This window comes from Callospermophilus lateralis, chromosome 10 (assembly GCF_048772815.1).
Source record: "Callospermophilus lateralis isolate mCalLat2 chromosome 10, mCalLat2.hap1, whole genome shotgun sequence".
Lineage (NCBI taxonomy): Eukaryota > Metazoa > Chordata > Mammalia > Rodentia > Sciuridae > Callospermophilus > Callospermophilus lateralis.
The window spans coordinates 17281954-17304708 of NC_135314.1; the positions used below are offsets into that span (position 1 = coordinate 17281954).

The 22755-nt window shown below is 36.8% G+C and overlaps 1 protein-coding gene across 6 annotated transcripts in view; it reads left to right on the forward strand.

Moving 5' to 3' along the window:
• App (amyloid beta precursor protein) overlaps window positions 1-22755 on the forward strand; it is a 236323-nt gene that overhangs the window by 154313 nt on the left and 59255 nt on the right. For all 6 annotated transcript variants that reach the window (XM_076868550.2, XM_076868552.2, XM_076868554.2 and 3 more), the window contains 3 exons: window positions 3130-3263; window positions 7963-8037; window positions 8774-8932. In XM_076868550.2, the coding sequence (XP_076724665.1) occupies window positions 3130-3263; window positions 7963-8037; window positions 8774-8932 (368 nt within the window). The remainder of the gene's footprint in view (window positions 1-3129; window positions 3264-7962; window positions 8038-8773; window positions 8933-22755) is intronic.

Consider the following 22755-nt stretch of genomic DNA (forward strand, 5'->3'; position numbering starts at 1 on the left):
AAAAAGAAACAACTTCTCTTAAATGTCTCAACTAAAGTTGCAACTGGGACCCCTAACAAAGATTAACTTGGAGAGAAATTCTTCAAGTTTTCCATGGAAAACAGGACTCTGTGTGTGTGTGTGTGTGTGTGTGTGTGTGTGTGTGTGTGTACATGAACATATGTGCATATATATGAAGAGATGTGTTGTAAGGAATTGTCTCAGATGGCAACTGTAGAGGTTGATAAGTTCCATGTTCTATCATCTGCAAGGAGGAGACCCAGGAAAACCTGTGGTATAATTCAGTCTGAATTCAAAGGCTTGAGAACCAGGGGATCCCTGTCCAAGGGCAGAAGAAGGTCAAGGTCCCTGCTCAATCACACAGGCAGAAAGGAAGCAAAAATGACAAATTTCTTTCTTCTGAGCCTTTTTATTCTATTCAAAATCTCAAGTCAAGTGGCCTGGGTGAGATCAGTACTTGGATCCATCCACAGGGGGAGGACAACTATTTTCTTGAATCTGGGGATCCAAGTGCTGATCTCATCCCAGAAACAGAATGTGTGAAAGAGAATGTTTTATCTGGACACCCTCAGGAAAAAAAGTTGGCACATAAAATTAAGTATCATGGAAATATTTCTTGACTGGAATAAATTGGTAATACAGTATTGTATTTATTTTCATGTGCCTTAAAAAAAAAGTTTGATATTTGAAATCATCTTAATACTGTTAGACATACTTCATGTTTATTTCTTGATTATTCTTTTATTCTTAGTATTACAAAGCTATATTTCAATTTAGGCCAATGAGATCTTAGTGACTTAGATTGTAGTGTATTATCACCTCTCCATTGTAGAGTAAACAATATTTGTAATCCATAAGAAGTAGAGAAAAATCTTAAAATTTGCCAGTCCCAAGAGCTGGAAAACTTTATACTTATGGAGTGTAAATTTTTTCTGCAGCGGGTGCTATGGTGTGGTTATGTCTTAGAGCCAGATGGCTATTTTGATCAGTGCATATGCACCCAAACGTTTATACATTTTCGTTTGTTTAAAATGTAAAACATGGTTTGCTTAATCATGTCATTCTGCTGGATTGTACTTTGCCAAAAGAATGTTGTTTTATTTTCTGGTTTTATCTTTAACTTGTTCTCATTTGTGTCTGCTATATGAAGATGAGAAAATGATTAAAACTGAGGAAAACCCATTTAAAATGTTAAATACCACCTCTATGTCATGTTTGAAATCGTTTAAGTAAAAAATACTTGCATACTGATTTGTTCAAGATTATGCAGAAAAAAATACCTTTTTAAAAATATTTTACAGAAAGTTTTAAAGTTGAAAATTATTTCAATTACAAATTAATTAAATTTTTACAAATTAAGATTATTTTAGAAAAAAAAAAGTTACTTTCCTTGTAAGAGGATACTTCATGGTCCTGCATATCATTCATTTTCAGTGGGTTTGAAATGAAAGTAGCTGATTTTTCCCATGATAGCACAAACAATGAGATTTAAATAAGATGGAATAAGCAGAGGAGGAGGGAAGGTGCTAACATACCAGGTATCCTGAGTGACACCCTTTAAGTGACTGCTTAACTGGCATAGGGTGGTTCTCATTTTCCCAACTCTCCTAATGTGTGCTTCGACATGTTGTCTCCCCTTGATAAAGAAACTAGAATGTAGAGGACCAAGTCACTTGCCCAGGACCCCAGCTGGTGTAGGAAAAGAACTGAAATTCTAATGCATCTGCGGTTACTTGCAAAGCCCAGTTTGCTCTCCCCATCCTTCCCGCCTTTTCTGTCAGCATAAGATGGAATATAATTCCCTCCTTTATTACATGCTTCTGTTTTAAAAAAAAAAAAAACAAATAATGATTAATTGGTGATTGAAGTAGAGAGGAAGAAATCAGAATGACTGTTTCTCTTTAAAATTAAATATATTATTTAATATATTTCCTGGTTTCTGTTAATAACTCAAAGACTTCGGATTAAGATTCCAGGCATTTTCTTAAGCTTACATAAAAGACATGTAACTTAAACTTTAGTTTCAAAATGACTTAGCCTTAAATTCTTCTCATTTAAAGTCCTCCTTGGGATTTTATATCCCAAGTATATTTCTCAAGTAATTAGGTAAAAAGAATGAAAAGAATCTTTGGAACATTAGTGATATTAGAATAATCCTTTGAAATTGATGTGACCTGAGAAGACAGTGAAAGTCTCTCTTTTCATTTTTAGGTTAAAGTTGTTCTATGGCAAAAATCTCTTTTTTATTTTCTTTTAAGCTCCTAAATACCCTGAATTGTCACTAGGCAGTACTTATCTTTTGTAAGACCCCTTGTATAGGTGTTATACTTTACTGGCTCATGCGTTAGAACATTTCTATTTTATAGTCTACTCTAGTTTTATGAGTATGTGTCTGTAATATAGCAGCATATGTCGCAATTCAAATATTGCTTAGCAGTTATTAGTTGAATACAAAGCCTAAACCTCTTTCTTTTTGCCAAGTAGTTTAATGAATTGTTAACTTACAAATTTGTGAAAGTATTAGGTTCTTTTATCATTTCAAAGATGTACTTATTATTATTTCCCTTTATAGGGTTTCAAATACCATCTCTTAAAGGATGACTTTGTAATTAAACTATCTAAAATTCGTTGTGTAGAATTTACCTTTTCTCAGAGTTATTCTTATTTTGCAGTGAGATATTGTCATTTTGCAGTAGTCTATTTTCAGTTTTCTTTGTTTTCTGCAGGAATCTTAATATATAATATTGATACAAAATGGGCTGTTTAAAAAGTAAATAATCAACACTTCAAAATTACAAAAAATTTAGCAAAGAAAAATTAATTTAGCAAAACATATTCATATTAAGCACCAGCTTCTCTCTGGATTCGTGTTTTGCAAAGAATTTCTTAATGCTCTAATTTGCAAAATGGGTTGTTTTAGATTTTTCTTTAGCCCATACTTGGAGGAGGCAAAACACATCCCCACCTTTGCTGAAATGTCCCACATTGTTCTCTCAAACAGCATTAACATCTCATTTGCGCTTCTTTACTAAATTCTTTGTCCTGGCAAATAACTGAAAGTTTGGCTTTCATAGGAAGGAATGGACATTGTGTTTGACTTCTCAAACCTTCTTCCCTTCTACCTTATAGTTCCTACAACAGCAGCCAGCACCCCTGACGCCGTTGACAAGTATCTTGAGACGCCTGGTGACGAAAATGAGCATGCCCACTTTCAGAAAGCCAAGGAGAGGCTGGAGGCCAAGCACCGGGAGAGGATGTCCCAGGTAAATCAAATTCTTAATCTTTTCTGCCCTACAGTACTTGAAAAATCTCGGCTTGCCTCTGCCTCCACCCAGGGCTTCAATGCTTTATTAAGTCTCTGGTAGATGATTTATCATGCCTGTTCATTTTCTGCATTTTCTGATCTGGGGCCTTATTGACTCTAGGAAACCCCGTCCAGGACCAACCAGTCTCTAGAGATAGCAGACAAATGCCCCATAAAGCTTATCTTTCATAGGCACCCCAACTGGTCCAAAGCCTATGACTGCAACTCTGGTCTTTATTGGCTTTAAACTTGAGTTAGTCTTCTGCTCTTATCTCCCTGTAATAGACTGTCAGGGGCAGCCCCCATTCCCCAGAATTGCCAGATTTATTCGAAATTCGTCAGTCCTAAGCCTGCTTACACTGCCTTGCCTTTTCCTTCCCATGAAATACCAACAAAGGCTCCCTCTGCCTCCCATGGATCTGGTGCTTCCTTGTGTGAGGCTGTGTGTCCTGATGTGCAACCCTCCCCCACAACCTCCCAACCCCCATTAAAACTGGGGGAATGACTGGCTCCTCAGAAACAATCATCTCCTGATCTCTTGGCCTCACCATATCTGAATTATAATAAAAGCTATATTTTTAAGACAGAGCGAACAATGTAGCTATAAAGGCTAACTTTTTTTAAAAAAAAGATGACTAATCACAGTGCTTGAATCTACTTTAGTATGGTAGTAACATAAAGACAAAAAAAAACTGATAGTAATAACACTCTTTGTTTCTGAAATATGAAGTGCAGTTCTAATCTTGCCCATGATGGAAACCTAAAAGTGAGTTGAACTAGAAAACTGGCTGAAGTGGGACAGTACAAATTGCCTTGAAAATAGGATCTTTCATTTGGAAAGTCGCAAATGGGTATATAGTCATGGTTGTGGGAGGCCAGGTGTGGTGGTGCCTGCCTGTAATCCCAGCTACTCAAGAGGCTGAGGCAGGAGGATCACAAGTTTGAAACCAGCCTGGGCAATTTGAGACCCTGTTTCAAAATAAAACATGGGCTGAGGACGTAGCTCAGTGGTAGAGCACCCAGTACCACAAAAGGGGAAACCAAATGGGAATCCTATGAGTGGAACTTACTGCCGCTGAAATGTCCTCCTTTAAATTTAAATTGTGCCTCTCTTTTTGTTTCTGACGCTTTTGGAGGCCTCACACTGCCCTAAAAAATTCATGCAGTGATGCATGACGTCTAAAAGAACAATAAAAAAAAATAATCACTGAACGCTTAGCTTCTCTCCAGTGTCTGCCCTGCTCCCTGAGCCCAGGCTTCCTACTGCCACCCCTTCTTACTGCATCATTAAGCTGCTGCTCTGATTAGGCCACTCCGCTCTTCACATTCACAGATACCCCACATAATTCTCAGAATGGGAGAAGCAGTCATTGCTCTTACCTTTCATTTAATTATAAATATCTGCTCCCCATTTTTCTTAATGATGTTTTGATCCATATGTCTTATCTCTCCAGCTGGTTGTAAATTCCTTCCGGTCCCTGTAAGTCCACATAAGCCTTCCTAACCTTGCATTTCATTCTTAGATTCACCTAGTATTTACCCCTGGATTGTTTTATTCAGTGTATCCAGGTCATTTGGGTAACATTCAGAAAACTGATTAGTTTCCATTACGATTGGTCTCTGCTGGAATAGGAACTTTATTTTAGTATATCTGCTTAGTTCCTATAATTTTTTGTAGATTTTCTTGATTTTTAATCACTCAGTCCAGTTGAAGTAACTAACTCATCAGATGTTATCCTGGAGCAAAGCATGCTTGCTCTCTGCTATATTCCAGTAGTCAGAGCAAAGAGAGACTCCTGAGCTCAGTATTCATCTTTGTAATCTATGATGCTGGATTCTGGGAACATGTGACTTTGAACTTGCCTGCCTCTTCAATCTCTAGTAGTGATTTTCTCTGCATGAAACAGCCAGGTCTTTGAAGATCCATAAATCCAGATGAAATTGATACCTTTGTGCATGTGGTGGAAAATTGCTTTACAAGAATATAAAGAGCAACCAAAAGAAACAAATTCTGAGAATTTCAAATTTCAAATTTTTTTTTCTTATTGATTCATTTTGTAGTTTTTATTATTATTTGTTTCCTTACAAATACAGAGAATCTGGAGTTTGGGGAATTTTATTGATGCTGGAAATTACAACTTGAAATCTGTAGATTTTTGTGTTATGTTATGACAGCATCTACCTCATACAAATAAGCATTGGAACAGTGTAACATAAAGACAAAAAAAAAACTTATAGAAATAATACTCTTTATTTCTGAAATATGAAGTACATTTGTACTTACTTATTATTACTTACTTTTCCAGCAATTTTAATATGTACTTAAAATGAACTTTCAAACTGAAAGTTGCCCTTACTTTGAGTTTTTTATTTTGACAATAACATCATCTCAGGGATGGCTCTTCTCCTGTCACTGAGTTTAAGTAAACTTGGCTCATTTGGTAGCTTTTCCATTTTATAATGGCAAAGGGGCCAAATGGTCTTCGTTTATTATCATTCCTTCTCCACTGCTATTTGCATGACCTTGAGCTCATATCTTAACCTTGTACATCAAATGGGAATGGCCATGCCTAATCTCACAGTTTATTGTGAGGAATCAATTAAATTTGATAGATTTTGTAAAGCACTTAATCCAGGGTGAACAGTAATGTTATCTATTATCAATGCAACACAGTGGAAGCCGTTTATCACAGGGTGGTGTTCAGCCTACACTGTGGATCCATTTGAATATAGTAAGGAGTTCTAGGATGATTTGTTTTATTTGTAGGGGGTGGAGGATATTGTTTAATTGTTCTGAAAAACAAATCAATGTTTTTATATAATGAGTTTTTTTTTATAAAAAATGAGTTCATTTTTATAGTGATGCTTATTTTCAACACATTAGCTAAATAAATCTTAAATATTTCATGAATCTCCAATTCAAAGCTGAAAGTCCAGATTCTGAGTATACAAGGTGAGCTGGTAAAAAATGAAAATGTAATGCAGAAAATCAACCTTTCACATTCCAGAAAGACATTTGGCTTCTGTCTCAAACTAATTTTGAGATTCCTTGCCTGAGGAATTCTTGGTCAAGTACCGCCACGGTGAACATTCTCATACAGGAAATTGAATTATTTGTACTGCAAGGCTTATCTTATCTGTAAAGCAAAGATAGTTTTCAGTATCTCCCTGGTCCACAGGTTCTTTTCATCAACTCACAGAAATACCAAAGTAACTCGAACAGTATATTTAATTTTTGTGTGTTATGTTCCTGTTTACTATAGAGGGACATTTGTCCCAAATTTGTTATAAAACTTAATGTTATTTTTTATATACTATTCAAGTGTAGTAGAAAAGCCATTCCATCTTATTTCTCCAGAATTTTACCAAAACAATAAGGAATTTGTATCTTATACACAATGTAAGTGATCTTGCATATTATACAAAGAATTAATGCTGACAGCCAATAAAATACCTAAGAAACTCACTTGGTCATTAGATATGGTATTTTCTCATAGAACTTCTCTAAACCCCTTTTTCTTTGTGATTTGGAAGGATATCTCAAAAAAAATCAGTTCCTGAGGGTTAAATGCTTGTAACAGTCTTTTTAGTATAGAAATCAAATTTTCCCATATTATAGAAATACACAGAGTAGACAAGTACTTATCCTATAATAGGCCAGAATTTTGCTTACTTGATCTTTCTTTTTTCATTTTACCAATCTCTGGTGTGAGTTACACTTAAACTCCCTTGACAGCTAGTAGAACACTTAGAAAGGAAAGGGCAGCCATAGATGGTGAGAAACTGATATTTTCGTCCAACAAGATGCACAGCTATAGACTTATGCCTTGTGGTCTACTGAATGAGTGAGTTTCTCTCAGGAAGTCCAGGTGACTGGACATCAAGATTGAGACCAGGAAGTTTTATTTCCTAACAAATTAGATTCACCTGGTTACTAAATTAGTGTTGCTTTTTGCTACATTCAGAATGTTATAATCTATATTTTCTTGGAATTTCTGGGGGATTCAGAGTAATCCTTGCTATGCATAATTCATGTTGGCAAGTAGAAGGCCCTAATTACTCATCAAATTCTAATAAAGGGTAGATCATAGGATTTCAAATGACTGAAGTCTTCTGTGTCTTCCCCCGTTATGTGCTTTATTTATTTATTTATTTATTTATTTATTTATTTTTGTATTGTGTTCATGACATTTACACATACATAGGTTGTTATGTTGGCTCCTCCTCCTTCTATAAATGCGCAGTTGAAATGATTAACTTGCTTTTATAGAAGGCTAAGACCAGTGTGTTTAATTAATTAATTCCTTGTTCAGGAAGTAAATGCCTTTTATGAACAGTTAGTATTTTTTCACATCAGATAAATGACTTCTGGCCATTTTTTGAGGGGGGGACAAAAAAGAACAATCATACTTCAAAAGGCTGCCTGCCTGCAGTAAATAAAGTCATTTATGTTAAGTATACTTCTATGATAAATTATTTACATCTTCATGGGAGGTCAAATATTATTCATGTAAGAATGAGTATGCAATAGTTTTTTGGGATTTTTTTTTTTTGTATTCACAGTAACAAAAACAGGAGAAAATTACTATAAAAATATTCAGTTAAAGCTGTATTTGAAGAAAGAACTGATGATAAAAGTGTTTTGTCCTTTTTTGCAGGTCATGAGAGAATGGGAAGAAGCAGAACGTCAAGCAAAGAACTTGCCCAAAGCTGATAAGAAGGCAGTGATCCAGGTAAAATCTGAGCCCACTCCCTAGCAAGCAGGACCTGCCAACAACCTGTCTGTTGAGGGCCTGCAGGTTGGCCAGCATCTGCTGGAACCCCATGCATGATTGTTCATATTCCCATAAATTTAGGCTGTTCCTAATCATTTATTGAGTTGTTGAAACCCTGCCTTACATTTGCTCCCAACTATTTCAAGTTATAATTCATTGCCATAAAACTTACTGTTACTTGCAGTTTACTTTTTATTAATAATGCATCTCTTTGGTTGCCCTAGTTCTTGCTACTTCTCCCCCTGGGAAAAATTATCCAAGTATTGCAATTTGGGTCTGAAACCAGCATTCACATTACCTTACATAAACAGAGAGATTATCAGGGCCATTTGCATAAATTAAAATAATTTCAGAAGAAAGGAATTTTTAAAAAATATGAAATGCAAGAGCTTCAAGAATATATAAATGGATCTGACATTAGTATCAATTATTATCAGTGAAACGAGTCTTGAAGGACTCTATAAAATCCTGATTTTCGATGAGAAATTAATTTGGTTGGGAGATGGAGAATACAGGAAGAGGAGGTAACCTATAAAATGTGTAAAATTAGTCAATGTTGGGGTGACTGTGCACCCTCTGAATAGTTTTTAATCACTTGAAGAAAAATGCAATAGAATATCTCTTCTAAAAGACTTGAATTTGCCACCATCCTCCTGGTTCTGTTCATGATTGATGTGTGTTTTCAAAATGGCAGCATTTCCAGGAGAAAGTGGAATCTCTGGAACAGGAAGCAGCCAATGAGAGGCAGCAGCTGGTGGAGACACACATGGCCAGAGTGGAAGCCATGCTCAATGACCGCCGCCGACTGGCCCTGGAGAACTACATCACCGCCCTGCAGGCTGTTCCTCCTCGGGTAAGTCTCACTGAAACCTTGCTTTAGGTCACAGCACAGAATGTTGGGGACACTGGGCTCTGGAGGCCCTAGAAGAGAATAGATAGTGTAGTGTCCATTCTATCTAAAAAGTCACAAGTCTCTGGCTGGGGATGTGGCTCAAGGGTAGGACACTTGCCTACCATGCAGAAGACCCTGCGTTCAATCCCCAGCACTGAAAAAAAAAAAAAAAAAGTGACCCATCTCAGGGCAGCTGTCTTGACAGGCCATCTAAACTCTTAGACTTGGACACTGACACTTCTCCTTAGAGCAGTGAGACAGGCTTTCCAGGAACTTCAAGGCAGTACCTAACTTTATGTAATGTTCTTCATGGTGCAGTTGAAGTCTGAAACATAAAAGCCAGAAGCAGGATGTCTTAGTTTGCTTAGGCTGCTCTGATGCAGTACTGTAGACTGAGTGGCATGTAAACAACAAGATTGTATTTTTCACTGTTTGGAAGACTGAGAAGACTGAGAGTAGGCACCAACAGATGTCTGGAGAGGGCCTGCTTCCTGGCTCATACCCTTTTTTTCCCACTACAGCTTCACCTGATGGAAGGGGCAAGGAAGCTCTCCTAGGGCCTCTTTTATAAAAGCAATAACCCCATTCTTATGGAGTCTGTCCCAGTACCACCACACTATGCATTTGAACATAAGAATTCAGTGGTGGACACAAACATTCCAACCATAGGGAAGGATTAATAGTAATCTAACTCAACACCTTCATCATACAATCCATGTAACTGAGATCAAGAAAAGATAAAACTTAACTTGAGCTGTAATAATTTTCAGTGTAGGATCTAGGACTTGGATTTCTGAATCAGAGCTTTGGCCATATTCTCTGGAGGGAAGCCATCATCAGTCCTGAAGGCTACCATGAGGGGATTTCTTTGTGGTTTGCAGTGATCACTGCCAAAAAAAAGGTTTACCAAGTGGGGCCATGGAGTTCATTACTGAACACAGTGTTAGACTTTGCTTTGAGGATAAGGAACATTTTGATAGTGAATTTGCACTTTATGCCTTATACTATTCATCATTGGGTGAAGGGTATTGAAAGCTACAAGGGTGGTGTGTTCTATTTCTCCTTGCAGTGCTATAGGTTTTTGCCTTGTATATTTTGAGACTATGTTTTTAGGTGTATAAACGTTCGGGGTTGTTATGTCCTCTTTGATTCATGTACTATCATGAAATTACCTTTTAATCCCTGGTAATATATTTTGCTCTAAAACCTACTTTGTCTAAGGTTAATAAATCTACTCTAGCTTTCTTTTGATTAATATTTGCATGGTATTTTTTATTCATGTACTTTTTTTTGTATTTGAAGTGCATTTCTTATAGGCTGCATATAGCTGGGTCTTGCCTTTTAATTGGGAAGGCCATGTGCATTCAGCAAAGTTATTGATACAGTTAATATCTAAATCTATATTTTGATAGATTTTCTATTTGTCTTATCTGTTCCAATAAAGTAAAATCACCTCTCAATGTCTGTATGTTTTAGGACCCTCTCAGATACCAAAATCCATAGATGCTCAAGTCCTTTATGCCAAATAGCACAGAAGCTAGGGGTGCAGCTTAGTGGTAGATCTCTTACCTTGCATGTACAAGACCCTGGGTTCAATCCTCAGCACCCACAAGGGAAAAAAAAGACATAGTATCTGCAAATAACTTACACATGTCATCCTGTTTACTTTAAATCATCTTTAGATTAATTAGCAATGCCTAATACATTGTAGATAGTTATTAAATTGCATTTTTCAGGAAATAATAAGAAAAAAATTCACGTGTTTACATGTTTACATCCGGTCACCATTTCTGATGCTCTTAATTTTTTTTATACAAATGCACCTGGTATCATTTTTTGCTTCTGCCCTAAAGACTTCTCTTAAAATGCCTTGAAGAACGTGTAGGTTGGAGATGGATTTTTTTTTTTTTTTTGGGGGGGGGGGGGCTTGGATTGCCTGTAGGTTGGTGATGAATTCTTTTGAATTTCTTTTCTTGTTTTTAATTTCTTAATGTCTGAAAATACCTTAATTTCACCTTTGACTTTGGAAGCTGTTTTTGCTGGGTGTAGAGTTCTAGATTGAGGCTTTTCCCCCCCTTTTCTTCTTTAAAGATGTATTCCATGATCTCTTACTTGTGTTATTTCCAATAAGAAAGGTGATAATACTTATCTTTATGTCTCTATAAATAACATGTCTTTTTTTATTATTATCCTGTAAGATGTTCCTTGTAAGATTTTATTTATCACTAATTTTGAGCCATTTAATTATGATGTTCCATGATGTACTTCCTACTACCCTACAATCCTTCTGACCATTTTTCATCTCATCTCTCCTACCATAGTTTTCACGTCTATATATTCAGTCTGGGCTCCCCCGTCCCCAATATGTTCTATATTTTAACTTTTGAACCTATGGAACGTTACAAAAACTGTTTGAATATCTTTGTTTGCTAACCGTGTCAAGTACGGATCAGTTGTGATTGATGTTTCTTCCTTCTGTGTGCTGTTTTTCTGAATCATTTCATATGTAGTGACTTTATATTGGTTGGTCAAACATTGTGAATTTCAGCTTTTTGAGTCCTACCTATTTTGTACACCTATAGATATCCTCTTTGGTGAATTTCCCCCAGCCTCAGTTTCTTCCACATGCATGTAATGATCATGACTCAGCTACAATTTCAAGGATCACCCTCTGCACATTTCTTGGTTCTCTTTTTGAGAACAGCTCTCTTCTACCAATACTCTGTCCTCCATGCTGTGAATTCTAGCTCCCTGGATCTCTCCAGAGCTGCCCTGGATTCCTCCAGGTTTTGCCTGACTTTCTCTGCCTTGAGCTATGGCCTGGAAACTCAGGGCTCACTCCTTCACCCTAAGTCTGGCACCTTGTGAAGGATCTGTTCCATGTATTTAATCAATTTGTTACTTGTTTCAGGTGAGGGGAGGGGAGATAAATCCAGTTCCTCTTCCTGGATTTTGGCCAGAAGTGGGCGTCTGTGTATATGTTATGTAACTAAATTAAAAAGCCACCCACTTATGCTGATTTTCCTCAGTATGTTTATTTTCCTTGTGAGGTTATAATGCAGAAACCCTTGAGGAGCCAGAAAAGAGCTCTTGGCATTCCTCCAGGTCAAAACAGTATTGACCCCATGGTCCCAATAACATCAGTAGCATCCCGGGAGATTGTGGCTGGTTCAGGGTGACACCACAAGTAAGGGACAGGATGGAGCCATGAATCACAGTCTTCCACTGCAGTACCTTCTCACTAGACCATACTTCTGAGAACAAAGAGCTTTTGAAACTGAATATCCACATTAGCATTTTCATTTTGTGTTAGCAAAAAAAATCCCTGTCCCCTTCAGGCACTTCTAAGTCTGCAAATAATAAGTTCCTTGGTTCTTCTTCTTCTCTGGGAAGCATGCTTTGAGGGGAGGAGCTGTGGGGATTGTTTGCAAGAGCCGCAGAGCAGCATGGTGAGTATCTAGACCAGATCTTTAAAAAGAGACTTGGTGTGAAAAGGTGTAGCTGAACATCCAATCCCTGAAGTAAGGTCTTTACTCAATGGTCATTGATAGTCTGAAAAAAATAAGATGAGGGCTGAACAGAACATTTAACAAGTGCACAAAGAGTCTTTCAGTTGAATCTCATGGGCCACCACAGGAAAGGCTGTAGCAAGAATGTTTGCCAGAGCTTCATGATTCATGCAAGGGGACGATTTTAGATTAGCTATTCTGGTGCTTTGTCATGGGCCTGTTGATCATGTCATAGGAATTAGACAGCATGTTTATTTGAAATAAAAGTTTAAGACTGGATTAGGAAGAACTTTTTCATCATCAGTGAAATCATATTGCTATGGATTCATCGGAGGATTCCTGTTAAATTCTTACCTCAGAAATGCACAAATCTCCCCTTGGTAATAAAAAGTGAAGTTAGATAGTCACAAGCCCCAAATCCTATAGTGTTGCCTGCCATTTTTGTGAGGATACTATTTTTGAATGTTTGTTTAAATTTTAATATATGGCTTGGCATCGAACTTAGCTCTGCTAAGTTAAAATAAGGAAATTTTAAGTCCATTTTGGGGGACTTTTATACATTGCTATTAAAAGACATGAATCAAGAACTGTTCAGTGATTATATAAGGAAGGCGACATCTTGTAATTGGAACCATGAGGAAATATTTCTGAACTGTCCTACACATAATGCCTAGAAAATATAAAATTTTCAATAAATGTCTTTTCTATATATTAGTGAATATATTTGAATAAATTAATGAAAGTATTTTTCCTGTAAATTCTATAAATGTTGTCACTTGAAATAGTCATCCCCTTAACCCTTACCAAATTCTACCGTATATTCTCAGACTTTGCAAATCTGAGATTCTGGGGGGAAAAAATATAGATTATATTTAGTTTCTTTGACACTCAGGTTTAATTTGTACTTTATATTTTTGAATCCAAACTTGAAAATATTATGAGGTTATATTTTTGTATGGCTTACTATTCTTTGTTCTACTATGAATATCATTTGGTAAGTCCCTGTGTTTATATACTCTTATGTTCCAGATTTCCTTTTGAATTAACCATGTACCCATAGGTGGATAAACTGAACATCCAATCAAAAAGTGTATTGTTTTGACTGGGGATGTGGCCCAGGGGTAGCATGCTTGCCTAGCATACATCAGGCCCCAGGTTCAATCCCTAGTACTAGAAAAAAAAATCTACAGATATGTACATCCTTACCTATGTTTATAATTATAACAATCAAGATTTTATTTATTTATTTTTGTGATGCTGGGGATTGAACCCAGGGAATAATTAAAATTTTAATTTTCACTAGGAAAGAAATAGAACCCAGCTATATTTTTGGACTGAGGCTAATCTCTGCTCCATGGAAGCCCAGTGACTCTTCTAAATACCAACCCTTTACTTAACTCTTTTACTGTCTTAAAAGCTTCCTTAGAAAATCAAGGATTTATATTTTTGTTTACCCCCAGAAAAGCTGAATTCCTCTCCAGAGCTGCATCACATGTGGTTAGTTTCCATCCCCTTTGGAGGCCTCTGAGCTACCAAAATTAGGTAGGACTCAAGCCAGGCTGTCATCATATGGTAACCAGCTCCCTCAGTCGTGCTTCCTGCTTCTGACTTGGTCAGGCTCAGAGTGAAGCTTCCCCCAGCTTCAAGGAATAAGAGCCAAGTATGGGTGGAGCCTTCCCGCCTGTAACTGCCAAGGTCCTGTTTCTGATTCCCAGAGGATGACACTGTTTCCTGCCTGTTCAGTGTTTTCTGTAGTCTGGAGAGAAACTGGATTTAATGTGGAATTCTATATAGTTAAAACAGACTGGATATGGTTTGTTTGCTTATTTGTTTGTTTTAAATAAAGTGTCTATTGTAGGCCTCATCTGGAAAAACTTAGCAGACCCTAATTACTAAGAATTGAAATGTTTTAAAGATGAGAGAGAAATAACCAAACCTTTCTTTGTGATTCTGAGATTTTTTGGTGTTTTTTATATATACACTTTGTCTAAATTTTCCATTAGCATCATAATATTCTGACTTTCTCTACTGTTAAACATTTTCGAAGTGGAGGTAAGAATTGGGAACCATTTACATGTGCATCTGTCTGTGTGCCAGTTTAATGTTGATTTTTCCGTCATTTCTCATGATTGCAGTCTTCTTATCAATAACGAATTCTATTTCGTGCTTGTATCTACCGCTTCTTGCTCAGACTCTTAGTATTTAATTGAGCAAAATAATGTCACAGTACCTCTAGCACCAACTCCCTGTCCTTTCTCATTTCTGAATGGTTCAGTCAAATATTAGAGCTTCCTGAGGTTCCTAAAAACTTACTTCCATGTAGAATTCTTTGGAAGAACATTCCTATGATGAGGCTGTTATGTAAGGAGTGTAGTTTTGTCACCAAGTTGAATTTTCACCCACTGCTATGTGATGAATTCTGGCGGCAGGTCAGTGGATGTTCAATAAGAAACAGAGATCATCGGAGATGAAATGGACAGCAGCTTAAGGGTGTTTTGTGGCAGATAAACCAGTGATGACAGGAGGAGGTTCTAGCCAATCTGTTTCTAGCCAATGTAGCATGTTGATTCCAACTAAATCAATCTTTAGCTAACATAGGTATCAGCATAGCTGTAAGTTTTCTAAGGCAAAAAAAGAAATGGAGGTGCAGACCTGGGCAACTTTAGTTTTCGTATGATGTTGCTAACTGCCCTTCTCCCATCATTTTCTACTTGTCACTTTCAGCTAGAAAAGAAATATCCAGCGTTTTGTTAGGACGTGCACAGAGCACATGTACACAAATAGGGAACATCTGCGCTTAAATGTTAGTGTCGAGTAAGTTAAAAATTATATGCTGAGTCCTTAATACGTGGAGAGATTAATATGATGTTTAAAGCCTTCTACCAGCAATTTTGGAATATTATAAAAATTTTGTCATGATAATCACAATGTAGTTAGAAATTTAAAGACTAAAAATCATTTTTTAGAAATATACTTAATTATCCTATACCTTATGTATGTATGTATTATTTATTCATTCACCATTCATTTGAAGTTGAAGTTTGTGTAAATTGATGAGCACACAGGGACTCATTAACTTGAGAGCTTTTAAGGACAAACCCAGTAGCAGATGATGGGTGGAAATAAAAATGGGAGAATTAGCATTTATTGAAGCAAATCCTTTAAACTGTACTGGGTGGTATGTGTGCTATATTAGTAAAGCCCGTCAGTATTTCCTCTGTACCTTGCTTTAAATGTTTACTAAGCTCAGTAACAGATCTTGCTTCAGACCAGTGGGAAGTAGGTAACCATAGACATTCATGTTTTCTGTTTTTAATTGAGTCAGATACAAAATGAAGTATCATGAAAAGCTTGAAAGCTCTATACTGTGTCTCTGAGACCACAGTCACCACCCAAGTTCCCTCCACATGGAGCCCCACTATGACCTCCTTCGAAGTGGAAATGGGTCTGTCACAACCCATAGCCATGGGGACCCTGTGCTTCTTTGCAACATAAATGCACATTTACATGTTAATATCTATTTTCATTTCAACCTTGAAAATGAAAACCTATGATGAAAATACAAGTATTTAGGGTTTGTAGACAAATGTGGGGCATGTTATTGAAAGGTCCAGTACTATTCACCTGCCCGAAAGAACAGCAGGAAGTCCTCATTCTGTCAACATGTACCCAGGAGCACCCATGTAAATTTCACATCACTTTCAAGGGCTTCATTTATTTTATGAAACTTAACCATGGATCACAATTTAAAGATGCTAGATGGGGAGGGTGGTGCACACCTGTAATCCCAACCACTCGGGAGGCTGAGGCAGGAGGATTGCCAGTTCAAAGCTAGCCTCAGAAACTTAGTGAGGCCCTAAGCAAAATTTTAAAGAAGGTGTTGGGGATGTAGCTTAGTGATTAAGTGCCTTTAGGTTAAATCCCCAGTATCAAAAAATAAAAATAGAAAATAAAGATTCTAGGTAGGTTATATAGGATTTTAAACAGTTTTGTCTTGAGTTTCCATATACAAATGTTATTAGATTAAAAAAAAACAGAATATCTAAAAGGTCAAAACATTGGCTAAGTGAAGGAGAAGGCGAGGGTACAATTAAAAAGAAATTTGAATGTGGTTATCCTTGAACATATTAACAGGCTCTGACTTTGTGCTCTCACAGAAGTCACAGAAGCCAGGAGAAGAGAAGGTCATCTCCCCTGGGTTTCCTCCTTCCCCAGGAAGTAGAACACTTCTAACAGGGACAGTTACCAAAGTCTCCATGTGCTCTGTCCTAACAATCTTTCTCCTCTTAGGGAGGGAAACAACTTCCAAAGCTGTAGTCTCAGTATGCAAAATTAAAGCAGATTGCTATAACTCTCTAAAAAAAGTCAAGAATCTGTCATAGTTGGCATTTGTTGTATGATCAGACCATTTGGAAAATCTCTCCAAGGGTCTGTGTTACTTTAGAACATGTTTTGTTTATGATTTCTTCAGCAACTCTGTGGGCTTTGCCTTCTGGGTTGCATGAATAGCCTGGGCATTCTAGTGAGCTTCAGTGTGTTTTACTACTTGACTAAACAAGGCTTCAAGACGTCTAGGTCCAGATCATTTCTGGCCTTTGGGTGCTCTCAGGTCAGAAGATCTTAGCTCTGTCTCCAGTGTATGCTACAGTTTGTCTGAAAGCATAAATTGTGGGGTTGGAACAGGTGCTAAATTTCAGTCCTATATGCAATCTTCACTAAGTTACATCTGAGATCTGTGTAAGCAAAATAAATTATTCCTAGGAATTAGTGAAACATCCCAAGAAAAAAAATCATGAAACCTATCAGATTTGACATAAGTTAACTTACTTGTGAGAGATGATTACGACCACTCTTATTTTCTATTTTTTACAAATTTTCTCTTATTTCTGTCTTAGAGTATTATACAGACATTTATATATAAATAATTCTCAGGTTTGCCCTTGTACAATCTGTAACTGGAACAGGGGATTCTTCTTCCATCTGCAAATTGGGTTTAATTTTTCTACTCTTTTTGTAATTAACATTTTCTACCACACCACCCACCCACTCCCCCCCACTTTTTTTTTTTTTTTGGCCATAATTTTTTTTTATTAGAAAAACAGAGGACTTAATTGTACATGGATACAAGACTGTGAAGGAGGAAAATGTTTTCCTCCTTAAAAGGAGAAAGATTGTTAGGACAGAGCACATGGAGACTTTGGTAACTGTCCCTGTTAGAAGTGATCTGCTTCCTGGGAAGGAGGGAACCCAGGGGAGATGACCTTCTCTTCTCCTGGCTTTGTGACTTCTATGAGATCACAAAGTCAGAGCCTGTGCAGTGATTGGGGTAACCCCTGGGCCACATGTGGGGGTTTTGTCTTGGTAGTATGCACTAAGTGTCAAAGGTCAGTTACCCAACCCTTTTCCTTCTGAAGCCTCCATATTATCAAAATCAAGACGCTGAGCAGGGAAGGATGTTACGGAATCTACTGCATTTTTTCTTTGCTTTATTGAGACTTCTTTTTTCAGCCTGGGGTAGAATTGCTGTTTCCCCTCTGATATTCATTTTAACCTACAGAAGTCATTTATGTGCTTTTCTGAAAAGAAGAAGGTGAATACATTTGGCATTGTACTTTCAAAAATTGCACACAGCTCCTAGATTTAAAGACAAAAATGGTCAGGATCCAAAGGTTCCTGGGAGCTTCCCCAATTGTTTTGTGTGGTATTTTGTTGTTGTTTTGTTTTGTTTTGCATATTTTGGGTTTGGTTTTGTTTAGTTTGGTTTGGTACCTCACCCCCCAGTTTTTTGTTTTTTGTGTTTTTTTTGCAACAGTGAAAAAAATGCATTTGATATTTTGAGAATCAGAAGGCAAAATAAACTCAACAGAGACCATCTCAAGCACCGAGAGGTTTAACTCTCTCAAGTGTGTCTTTAAACCTACACATGGAGATTTTATGCATTTTACATTATATGTTCAAGAGTTCTTGGAATCCAAGGTATAAAACTGAAAATAATGGCCTTGAGCCTCTTTGTGAAAACAGGAAAGAATTGCTTATATTCTTGGTAGATAATTAACTTCTCTAGTCACAGTTTTGGAAACCACGAGGGTGCAATTTAATCCTCCAGGAGTAGGTTTTCTGAATAAGTCCCTTGTGACCTGCAAAGGTTAGGGTCCCCCCATAAAGTGAGTCATTTGCTTCCTTCTTCTTGGCAGCACTACATCCAGGGCTGTTAAAAACTCTTGACTGTTCATTCATTCCCATCAGGAAATGGTTTAGGGCAGAAGTGTCTATTATGGTAAGATGCCAGGTTTCTAGAGCAAGCATAAAACTACCGGGTGGGACAGTCGGGGCTGTGAATAGTCATGTTTTAATGTGCTTCCCATGTGGACGGTTGAATAAAAAGCTACATATTCAGACATGATTGGCACTGAGTAGCCCCATTCATCCTCCGTCAGTCTAATGTGTGTTATTTGTTCCACATCCAGGGACACCAAACTTAAGCAACTGAGTGAAAGAAATAGATGGAAAAGACAATCTGAGAAGTAAGGGATTTAGTTTTAAAAATACCTTTTAATTTTAAATATTACCTCTTGAAAGGAGAGGCCATGGAATTTCCTTCAAAATTACCAAAATCAACTTGCTATCAAAACTTGAGACAACAAAGAATTCTCTTTTGGAGCTAGTGAAATGAATCTTCTTCTTGAGAGTGGTTTGGATATGCGTAGACTCTACTAAGTATTTTCTGGAAACATTTCCCAGTAAAAATAACTTCCTCAAACACCTGGCCCACTGGGTAGATAAATCAAATGGGTTTGTAATTTTAGTTTTGTTCTGTGAAAACTGAGAACGCTGCTCTTCTGATCAGAGAGATGCTTATTTTCACAAATAAGATACCATGAAGGATATTCTATACTACTGGAACTACTTCTGATGTTATATTTAGCTCTAGGTCTTTCATTAATTTAATTAACAAAGATTTATTAGCAGCCAAATTGTTCCAGTGTCGGAAGATCAAAATGTGTTACACTTTTTTTCCCAAAGAGGAAAATGATTCTCGTCTCAAAATGTGAATCTCCTGTTTTCAGGTTCTTTTCCTGTTTGCTTTTATTGCAAATGATGCCTAATCCATTTTAGGAATAACTTTTCTTAATCCTTTAAGAAATTCTTTTTGAATGATATTTTAAAGGCAGCGCGATACCATGGTGAATTTTAGTACAAATTGAAAAGTGCAAAATCTGTCGCAAAGAGTTACAATGTGATTATGAGCTAAATACTCTTGGAAAGATAGTGATAATACAAAGGATATGATACATTTATTTAGTCCCTGGGAAGCAGATCTTGTATTTTCTTTGTTCTTTACTATAAAGTTTAGATTGACCATCCAATTCCAATGTAACCAAATTGTAGTATTGATACATAAAATATCATAACTATGAAATAAGAGGAATTTTCCGGAAAAAAAAAAATATTAGTTACAGAAAATTTAAAGCCTTGAGAGTAATTTAAATTATATGCATACAGGGTAAAAATGTTTCTTGAACTATGTTATTAGCACCATGAGCCACCAAATTATGTTGTCTTTCTAATCATGAATAATTCAATCTTAAATATAAGTGATATGGCAGTACTAACAATAATAACAGTTTCTTTAGAATTTCTTTATATATTCTTTAGATATCCCAAGTGTTCTTGTAGAGATATCAGGTATGTTTTTTCTACCATTCCTGTCTGAATGTTTCTTCTTTTTAATTAAAATTAACGAAATTCATCTTCATCTTAACATAATAAAATAAACCTCCCTAGACAATCAAGATTCCATTTTTTCTGAGTTACATGACATAGCTCTAGAAATAACCAGTTTTACACCTTGAGGAATTCTCTTTTATAGCCAAAAATGTGGGCAATTATTTCTTTATTTGAATGAAAGATGCATGAATCACATACCTAAAGCAGAGCTCCCCACCTTCTTTTTTTAACCTAAAGTAAATGAAAATATAGAAGTACAGGAACATGTTAACCTGTTTCATTTCTTGACTAAAAACATTGTTCATTTTTGAGGTGCAGGATCAACCACTATTTCATTTAGTTTGATTTATCCAACATAGGAGCTAATCCGGTTTTTTTTTTTTTTTTTGGTTTGTTTTTTGTTTTTGTTTTTCATTTCAAAGTATGATTCCTAGAAATAAATGTGTTTACATGGTCAAAGCAACCAATCCAAATCTTGCAATGCATTTCTTGAGAGATGTTCAAAAGTCTTCCTGAATTATTATCCCCAGCCTTTGCTTATTATCAGGTAGGCATAGGAAGAAAAAGCTTGGATTTGTGTAGTTAGACACACAGTGTGTCTCTGTGCCCACATACACATGGTGAGGTCAGAGCTTATTCTGGGCTCACAGGACTCATTACCATGCAGGAGCTGAGGCCTGGGGGATCCTCACAACCTGATATGCTACCGTTTCATTATCAAGCTCTGGGGATTTTTGGAGAGAAAGTTAGTAATATATTTCTGAAGCATATAAAGAAATGGCAGTATTAAGTGAGATAAGCAATTGAAAACAAGTGAGCACATTCACCATTTAATTATCTGTCTTCTATTAAGAAGATAAGGATGAATTTAGCCCTAGAACCCTTGAGTGTCACAAAAGTATAACTTTTAACTAATACCTTGAATCATTTTCTAGTAATCCTCTAATCAGATTAACGGAGGACAGTCCTATGCTGCTCCACCCCACTTCTGATGCATTTGCTAAAGAATAGCCAAGTGCCAAAAAATGAGAACAGAAAATGAGAGATTGAACAAGCTAAATCTGACACTTCTGCACAATTAAAAGAGCTGATATCAGTGTGTTCCAAAAGGGTATTACTATAATCCTTTGCATGGTTTCGTTTTTCCATGATTTCAGTTACCTGAATCAACTTTAGTCTGAAAAATATTAAATGCAAAATTCCAGAAATAAACTTCATAAGTTTTAAATACCTTTTATTTTATTATTAACTATTGTTAATCTCTTACCATAACTAATTTATAATTAAACTTTATCACAGATTGTATGATAGGAAAAAACATAGTATACATTAGGGTCTAATACTAGTTGAGGTTTCAGGCATCCACTGGGGTCTATGGATAAGGCGGGGGACTCTGTCTATGGGCTTATAAGAACTAGAAAGTCAGGCAAGGACTTTTGGAATGCACTCTTTCCCAACCATCCAGCAATTTCTTTGTCAAGTCTATGAGTTAATTTGTGAAGTGTCTTTAGCTTGGTCAATGGCAGAGTCTTGTTGAAAGGGAAGATCACATAGTGGTCAGAGAAAGGGGCCTGGACAGCTGGTCTGGCCTATTCCTGCTAGAGCACTGACCAGCTGCGTCTCCATGGGCAGCCTGTAGCCTGTGTAACCTCAGCCTCAGTCCATTAGGTCTTCATGCCTCATCTCTAAGTAGAGAAAGCAGCTCTCTGTCACAAAGCTGGAATGAGTTGCCATGTACACACCAGTTCAAACACTATCTCCTTCAGAGACAGTCAACAAATATTGAACTGTTGTACTTAGGAAAAAGAACTTTTTTACTTAGAAAAAAGAAGGGAGTAGGGGTTGGAGCCAAGGACTGAATAGAAGAAGTACGTATTGAATACCTGGGGTGGACCAAGCATTATGTTGGGTAACTGACACACAATGTTTTTCACCTTCAAGTGCTTCCTCTCTGAAGGGTACTCTTGTCTACACTGGGTGCAGTGGCACACACCTATGATCACAGAGACTCCAGAGGCTGAGGCAAGAGGATCTCAAGTTCTAAGCCAGCTGGACAATTTAGTGAGAACCCTATCTCTAAATAAAAAATAAAAAGGGCTAGGGTGTAGCTCAGTGGTAGAGCACCCTAGGTTCAATTTTCCCTACCAAAAAAAAAAAAAAAAGAAAGAAAGAGATATTGTAACATTAATAATTAGCAAATGAGAGCAGGTGCTGTTTGTGTTGATAGAGGAAGATAAAGGGGAGACCAAATATTAACACAAATGACCACTCCCCATTCTGCAAACTGAGATGATAATAACACTAAGGCCAGTCTGGGGCACTGGCTTGTTGGTAACAATTCTTTCAGGAAAAAAATGCCTTGTGGAAACATTCATAGGTGGCTAACTCGAAGGGGGAAATAGTGACATTGAAAAACAATCCTTACATTTTAATTTAAGTGCTTTTTCATATTTGAACTCATAAAAGAAAAAAAATCATTTTCTACAAAGTAATACATCTTTTTTTCAGAGAGGAAAAAATGGAATAGAACATCTTGAGGAAGCACAA